This window comes from Benincasa hispida, chromosome 10, assembly GCF_027475165.1.
Source record: "Benincasa hispida cultivar pf3 chromosome 10, pf3_genome.v1.1, whole genome shotgun sequence".
Lineage (NCBI taxonomy): Eukaryota > Viridiplantae > Streptophyta > Magnoliopsida > Cucurbitales > Cucurbitaceae > Benincasa > Benincasa hispida.
The window spans coordinates 60561514-60570146 of NC_143487.1; the positions used below are offsets into that span (position 1 = coordinate 60561514).

An 8633-nucleotide genomic window follows, 5' to 3' on the forward strand; every position below is an offset into this window, starting at 1 on the left:
ATAACATTTTCATTGGGAGTTATTTTGTTTTTTTTTTTTAAGCATATGATCAATCTAATTGCTCATCAGAATTAATCATTAGGAGTTGGTCGTTGGAAGATGATCAATGCAGTTGATCAATGGAGTTGGTCACGACATTAATCATTGAAGTCAGTCATAAAGTTGGTTGACAAAGGTGACATCAAAGCTAGTTACCAAAGTTGATCATCGAAGCTAGTCGTTGGAGTTTGTCATTGATAGTACTCGCCACCAGAGTTGGTAGTGATATTGTCAAAGATGGTCATCAGAATTGGTTGTCAGACGTGGTTGTTAAAATTTACAGTCAAAGATGGATGTCAAAAGTTGTAATAATAAGTTGCTAATTGTTGTCGCCAGAGGTGGCCATGGCATTGGTTGAGGATTAATTAAGATAATTTGGTGGTCTTATATATTATACAAATTAGAAATAGTTCAACCAATAGACACTCAAAGATCACTTTTTTAAAAGTTGAGTTTGAATTCTTCGCTCAAATCAACTTATTTCATAAATTCAATTTTTCAAAAGTTATTTCTAGTAATTGCCAAACATTCAAACTTTTTTTCAAAATTAAACACTTAAAAAATTAAAATAAAATGTCAAAGATCCTACATTGAAAAAATTAAATGACCTCACTCCTTATAAGATAAAAAACTATTCTTCTCATTGTCAATTGATTGTCTTGAAAGGGCGTAGGATAAAACCCCAACCAACCCACTCACAGTGGCAACAGCATTGTGAAAATCAATCCCACTTCTAACAACAAAAAACCCAGTGGCAAATAGCCATCACAAAAAGAATTACAATTTTAAAATTTAAATCGAACCTAATGGTGTATGCCACGAACAACATGAAATTCCCAGCTCTACATAAATGGCATTAATCCCCCTCGATTAAGACGTTAAGACGCTTCCTTGATGGATTACAACTTAACTCCATGGTATGACCACTCCATCCCTTCTCAAAAGGTACTTAATTCACAAGTTGGACATGGCTATCTCCCCAAGGAAGACTAGCCCTCACAATTGTTCAGTGACAACTCTCACCAAGACCTTACCAATTCTCACAAGACTCTCTATATCCCATGACCAAGGTACTCCCAAATACCTTACATTAGCTTGCGTAGGAAAAACCCACTCTCCACTACTTTTGATGACTAATCTTGAGTAACTATTCATGTTCTCATGTAAAGACCCACTATCTAGATAACTTCTCACACTCTCCCATCTCCACTATTTAGATAACTATATACATTTCGAGTAACTACCAACCCACCCACTGACCATTAGGAAATTTTCTGCAGTCTCGAATTACCACCCATTTTGCACTCGGTTCAAATCTTTTGCTTATACGATTCAAATGTTCGAACAACCACCACGTTCTTCTAAGCGACTTGTGCATGTACGTCTGCAAGCAATCAACCTTCAATTCCCAAACGCCCCGCCTTTGAGTAAGTATTCCTTTGAATTGTCAAGAGCCCTCACAGACCAAACGACACGATAATGTACCATGGATGGAGTGAGGCAATATGATTCAAATTTGGGAAATTATGAGATCTGCAATAAAAGAAAGAATCTAAAGAAGAAAGATAACATAGTGAAACAAGTGGACGAAAGAGAGGGAGGATAAGAGAGGGAAGTCGAAGATAAAAAATGTCAAATCATACAAAAATAATACAAGGAAAATAAATATGATCAATTCATTTAAAATTTATCAACTCAAGAATTTCATGTAAAAACATCTTTTACGGATAATTTTCTATGTCCAACCATGTGACAAACTTCGTTACCTATTCTTAGGTTCAACAATGAAGTGAAAATCAAACCACCACCGATTAATATTTTCATCACTTCAATGAAGTCTTTTTTCTAGCAATCTTTTTACTTCTATTGTTTTAGAAGACGTTGGAAAGTGAATTTGAAACAATATTACAAAACATGCACTTCATGATTCAAAATCATTTTGCATACCTTCAAATTGCTTTTAAATTATCGACCTCAGGTCTTACATTGCAAATATATTCTTAGGTTATAATATTAATCTAGTAGATTACTTATAACGATAAAACCACTTGTACAAATTCCAGGAAAAAGTAAGAAGAATTTTCATCTTAATTACAATTTCTTCGGAGAAGAATTTTCTGGACATCTAAGTGACTTTTGCATTTCGAATTAAGAACTTTTTTTATAAAAAAAAACGTATCGATTAAGATTTTTTCGCTGCTATCGAGACTGATTATTTTAATGACAAACAATAGCAAACCAAAATATTAATTTGGAAAAATACCAAAGACGATAATAATAATAATTGAAAAATGAAATAATATCAACTTACTTTACAAATTACTTTCAAGATGCCTATTTCAAAATATCTTTAATTTTGAATTGCTAAAGCGAAAAAGTTTACAGATACGTCACCTTAAAACCACTGGAAAGTACAAAGTGAAAAATACACATACTACCAATTTTGGGCTGAAGAAATTCATTTTAGTTAATTTCAAAATTTTCTTTTTCCGACATCATTAATATATACTTTAAGATAGTCAGATTTGAAGAAACTATCCATCCAAATCAACATTTCTTTCTTTTTTTTTTTTTGGAAGAAATAATCAATTTACTCTAGCATTTCAGATTATTGAAGTTCAAGAAAAAAACAGATGTTAATACTTGAATAGTCCAAGCCACACCCATATGCATCTCTTTCACAAAGGAAAAATATTAAAAATAATCTTTTAGAAAATAAAAAGTTTGCCACATAATTTGTGATTGCACAAAGATGGATGCATTACATTTTCTTTATTACGTATCTTTCAAACGGGAGATCATACAAAAGACCAATGCTTCTTTTAAGAAAACTTGAATGCAAAGCTTAATTTATTCTTTGTAGAACCATCTAAGGCATCATAAAGTTAAGTTGAAAAAATTGGGGGTTAAGGATCAATTTAAAAACCTACTTGCATCAGAAGGTTCATTCATGCAGACTCTACCGGGTTCTATAACAACACAGCTCACTTCATCAAATGAAAATGATTATAAGCCTATTATTAAGGTGAATGCCATTTCTGACTTGTTCTATTCCTAGATCCTGTTACATGTTGACTTTTTTTAATATTCATGAATGTCTAGTCCAGCTTACACGCATCTCGACTAATCTTGACTATACAACATGCAAGTATCAAGGAAACGATATCAAATCCTAGATAGATAGCCACCATAGAGTGAATCTATAACCTCTTAGTTCATTATCCCCTATTTATATGATGTGAACTTCGGGGGTGAGGTTCTCAAGGAATATCTATGCATCAGCAAATGCTGAAACAGCTAAGAGGCAAGATATCAGAAAATATTAGTACAAGAAATACATTCAAACTTCAAAAGTGACTCGAATGAGGTATAGCTAATATGCAAGACAATCATGCTCTTCTGACATTTCTACAATTGGAGCAATCCACGGATCCAAAACAGTGACACTAAATCAGAAACTAAATGGTGCAAGAAACTAGTTAATGTAACATATGAATTGTGAGTTTTAAAGTGGTTAAGAACAGATCAATTCAAGGAAATGAAGACAAGGCACTATCAAGAACCCCATTTTTTTCTTGGTACCTATGAACTTTTCTGACTAATTTTATAGAAAATTGCAAGCCCCCAAGACATTGAACTGCCTACAAGCACAGTCAATTCCAAGATAATCAAACAAATATTAACAATTGCTCAGACCAAACTGCACCAGTCCTGCCCCACCATCAATTTATAAAACATAGCGTGATAGAAAAAAGGCAAAAGGCTATTTATATCTAATACAGCACATATACCTTCAAATTGAAGTTCATTCAGAAAATCAAAGAACACAAATTAAAATTTAACAAAAAGAAGTACCCTATTAAAATATTGGGCAACTATCTATGTCTACACAGGATTGAAGGTATAAAGATGCTTACATATAGAACAAGCATTTGAATGGTGCAGGCCAGCTTCATGAGAAGAAGAAACAAGAAAAGAAAAGAAGAAAAGATAAGCAAGGTCTTAGTGGAATCATTTTTACATGATTAATGACATACTATTATAAGTTATAAAGAAAATATTATTGACCTTAAGAAACCAATTGGATTAACTAACAATCTAAGTCGTCTAACAGACCTAAAGGTAACCTTGTAACTTATTAAATTGAAAACATTAAAGTACTATTGTTTATAGTTCCTTAAATGTAGTTACATTTAAACCCTAATAGCATCCCAGTATAAATATAAAAATGCCAATAAGAAATGTTTTTTAATCTAAAATTGATCCAATTTCTCAGGGCCTTGGCACTGCAAAAGAAACTCCAAGCAAAATGCAAGAATGAAAATACCTTACGAAGGAGACAACCTGCAAAATAGTAGCTCCTTGTCCAACCGGGCAACCTGATTAGATTAATATTAACTACCAAATGCAGACAAATACTCATTGCATAAACAATATGTTCTCCAGACCTCAACTGGCCCGCTTGTAAAACCAACATAAAAAGCTCAATGAAAATTTACATTTGCTGATCAAAGGACAGTGGCTAATATTTTAAAATCAGAAACTCTTTAAGTATAACAATAGCTTCTAGATTTAACCCTTCAATTCGGAAGAAAAAGATGCAAGGGGAATGATACATGAAAATGATTTGGATTTGCAGATTCACAGACCTGGTATCAAATGCCAATTGATAAAATATAAACTGAAACGACCCATGTTTTACAGTTCCCCAAACCCATAAAAAATATCATAATATGTTCTCCAGACCTCAACTGGCCCGCTTGTAAAACCAACATAAAAAGCTCAATGAAAATTTACATTTGCTGATCAAAGGACAGTGGCTAATATTTTAAAATCAGAAACTCTTTAAGTATAACAATAGCTTCTAGATTTAACCCTTCAATTCGGAAGAAAAAGATGCAAGGGGAATGATACATGAAAATGATTTGGATTTGCAGATTCACAGACCTGGTATCAAATGCCAATTGATAAAATATAAACTGAAACGACCCATGTTTTACAGTTCCCCAAAGCATAAAAAATATCAATACGAACCTAGATAAAGTTAAATTTCAAAGTTTTCAAGAGCAATGAAGATAAGAGATCTAAATAGTAATTAGGTATAAAGCCTTGCAAAGCATAGAATTTTAGTTGGAATAATGGTAAAACAAATCAATGAAAGAGAATAAAAGATAACTTAACTGTCAAGTGCAAGATCTATTAAAACCATAGGGGCAAAAGAGTTTGAAATATTTTTTTGTCAACCATTGAGCTAGAGTTTACATAGTTTTACTAGAAAGTACTAAAACTGATCCAAATCTTTGAAACAAATCTTCAATAGATAAAAAACTACAGATTTAAAACGGAGCTTAAATGAAGAGGGTCGAAAACGTCATTTGCATCAGCTCCTTAAACTTCAGAGAATCACCTGATCAGTACAAAAATACTGACGCACATATGAGTGAGATCTGCACAATGAATAAGAAAGCATGAAAAAATAATTTCAGAAAACAAATTTTTCAGAACCATTTTTTTCAAATTGTTCAATAAAGCTATTTAAATTCAGGATATCACGTGGAGAAAAAAAGGTGTCTTGGCTTTTGATAAAGATGGGGAAAACCATCATTCTACATGAAAAGAATTTAAGTTGACATTTGTGAAGCAAAATTAATTGTGGGAACAAGAAATAATAGAAAAAATGGGTCAAAAACTATAAAAAAAAATGAAGATCACTTCCCACATCCTTACCCCAAGAAAACAGGTAATGTACTAAACATGAGAACTTAATTGGTTTATAGGATGCTAAATTGGAGAAATATTAGCTTCTCAAGAAAATGAGGAAGGAAAAAATAAATAAGAAAAGGAAGAAGAAGAGAGGAAAAGAAAGGAAAAGGGAAAAACGACAAAAGGAGGGAGAAGGCAAATAACTTTTACATAGAAGCATCGAATTGAAAGAACCAAGAGCTTCTCTCCACAATTTTACAACCAATTCGAAAACATTACGTCGCAGTCCTACATAGACCGCTTGAAAAAGGATGCTAAATGGAAAAATAATGGGTCGTAATTAAAATAGTACAGCACTAGAATAAAAAGCTGATAACTTTAAAAACCTTTCAATATCAAAAAGTAACAGATCAATTACATCATCCTAGGATACTAAAATCAAACAGTCGGACAAATCATGAGTCAGCCTTAGATGTTGTACCAATTCCAAGAACTAAATACACCAAACAAAACTACAAAACTAAAATGCAACACACAGAAACCTGAAAATAAGCACACGCACAAAAATACATAACTAAAATCTGAAAACACACAAAAAAACCAATATAGAACTTAGCTACATATGTTCAATTGTTTTATCGTGAAAATCCAACACCACTACCTTACTAACATGACTGCAGACAGAAGTATTAGTTAACGAAATCAGCCTACAACATAAGAAAAGAGCTGTCATATTGTTACCATCAAATAGTCCTGCCTGTCATCAACAGAAGTATTGAGACTAACCAATCTAATCTTCTTCTCTATCAAAACTACTTTCTTGATTAAGGTCATAGCATTCTATAACAATATCTAATAACCTCCATAGCTATATTGTTCAAACATATGTTAGTATGCATATCTTAAGATTAATATATATATATATATGGATTAAAAGGAGAGTGAATCTGTACCGCATAGAGGCACTAGTGCCCCATATAACCGCCAGGACCACCGTACTGCCCAACACCATGCTGCCCTCCTCTTCCAGTTCCACCCTGTCCCATTTGTTGGTTTGGATATCCACCCTGCACACCGCTTTGACTACCATATCCCATCACCCCAGGGCTTATATTTGCTTGACTCCCATACCCACTTTGTACTCCAGGTCCCGCGCCTTGCACTGCTGGATTCAGCCCTGCAGCAGATCCGAGTGTCCCTAACAAATTAGTGAGCCCCAACCCAGCACCCTGACCCGCCAGCAAAGCAGTCAGAGCCTGACCAAGAGCTGGGTTCAATGCTTGAGGAGGTCCTTGGTTATAACCAACACCAGGCCCTGCAGGTGCCATCAAGTGCCCCGATCCAGAGGCCCCCCCACCTGCATAATTAGGATTTTTATTCCTTTGAAAGGGCGCATTTGGTGTATGATGCTGGTGCTGAGCCTTCCCTGGCTTGGGACCGTCGATGGCCTTCTGACAATGCAAGACATGGCCTTCAAAGTTCTTGTGAGGCTCCTCTAAAGCCTTCCTAGCACTTTCTAGCGACTTGTACACAAATAAACAGAAACCTTTAGGCTTACCCGTCATCTTGTCAAGCCCCAAAGGTCCTTCCTCAACTTCACCAAACTGGGAAAAGAAAGTTAGCAACTTCTGGGGGTCTACATCAGCTCCAACATTGCTTACATAAATCTTTCTCTGCGTATATTCCGAAGCAGGTGGTGCTTGAGGAGCTGCTACCGCACTAGTCGGTGGAACAGGCCCAACCGAAGCTAACTGACAGGCAGTCATCCTATTGCCAATCTTCTTCTGGGGTTCCTTCAATGCTTTTCTCGCCCCACTACGCTTCTTAAAGAGGATGAAACCGTAACCCTTGGACTTACCAGAAACCTTATCACACACAGCTTTACAGTCCTCAATCTCACCGAATTGCTTAAACACATTAATCAAAGTTTCAGCATTAGTATCCCACCCTAGCCCATGAACAAAAATCTTCCGGTGAGATGGGTCCGCATCAGCAACCATTCGAATCCTCCCAGCGACATCCGCGTGCTTATCCGCCGCTTCCCGGAGCAAATTGATAAGCTGGTCCTTGCTAAAAGGCTCCAAGAGCTTCTGAATGGGCTCGTCGTCGTCATCAGCGGCAGTTGCAGCAGCGGCCGAGGAAGATAAAATCTTGGGGGTGGTCGGATGGTGGTTATTGACATTCGCATCACCTTCATCTTCCTCCTCATCATCGTCGTCGTCATCATCCTCTTCCTCCTCATCGTTTTCATCATCGTTGTCGTCATCGTCTTCTTCCTCGACCACATCGTAATTCGCTAGATCCTCAGGAACGACTTCCTTGAGGGGTTCATTCTGGGGTTTGCCCTCGTCCAGGGCAGCTTGAGGTTGCTGCTGAAGCTTCTTGGGAGGCTCGGCGGGCTCGGTAGATTTGGAAGAGTCGAGCTTTCGCTTTCTTGCCATGGGAGGAGTAGAGGAAGGTGTGAGGAGGTCTAGGGTTTTGGAAAGGGAGTGGGTACGATGCGGCACCGAAGAGAAGTAGTGATGAAGAGGATTATTAGGTCTTGAGATCAGAGAATTAAGATTTGAGCGTTCTTTTGGATCTCTGAGATGCCAGCCCACTTTTGACCCAGGCCCTATTCTTCTTTTTTGGAAAATTGTCCAAAACAGACTTGCAAAACAGACTTGTGAAGTTTTTACATTTTAAAACTAGCACTTTTTTCTTTTAATTTGTTGAAAGAGTTTTTTCGGGTAATCTCATCCTAGGTTGGGTCCAAGATTCTATTGGAAACGTTACAAACTTAAATTATTGATTCATGTGAATAGATGAAAATACACCTGATGCTGAAACATTGCCTTTTTCTTCAGCGAGACTTAGATTTTTCACATCTTCCAAACCATCAAGAATTTTTC

At 36.0% G+C, this 8633-nt stretch overlaps 1 protein-coding gene across 4 annotated transcripts; it reads right to left on the reverse strand.

Moving 5' to 3' along the window:
- Window positions 1–655: 655 nt before the first annotated feature.
- LOC120088065 (UBP1-associated protein 2A-like) lies at window positions 656–8335 on the reverse strand. 4 transcript variants are annotated; one of them, XR_005484817.2, is made up of 4 exons: window positions 6696–8314; window positions 4367–4418; window positions 3957–3989; window positions 656–1572 (listed from the first exon to the last, which is right to left on the reverse strand). XR_005484817.2 is itself a non-coding variant. In XM_039045103.2 (2 exons), the coding sequence occupies exon 1, from the start codon at window positions 8181–8183 to the stop codon at window positions 6708–6710; it is 1476 nt and encodes a 491-aa protein (XP_038901031.1). In that variant the 5' UTR covers window positions 8184–8314; the 3' UTR covers window positions 4042–4418; window positions 6696–6707. The 4 variants fall into 4 exon arrangements, 2 of the variants coding, with proteins under 2 accessions (XP_038901031.1, XP_038901030.1); XR_005484818.2 differs by lacking the exon at window positions 3957–3989; XM_039045103.2 differs by lacking the exons at window positions 656–1572; window positions 3957–3989 and having other exon boundaries at window positions 4042–4418.
- Between the last annotated feature and the right edge of the window lie 298 nt (window positions 8336–8633).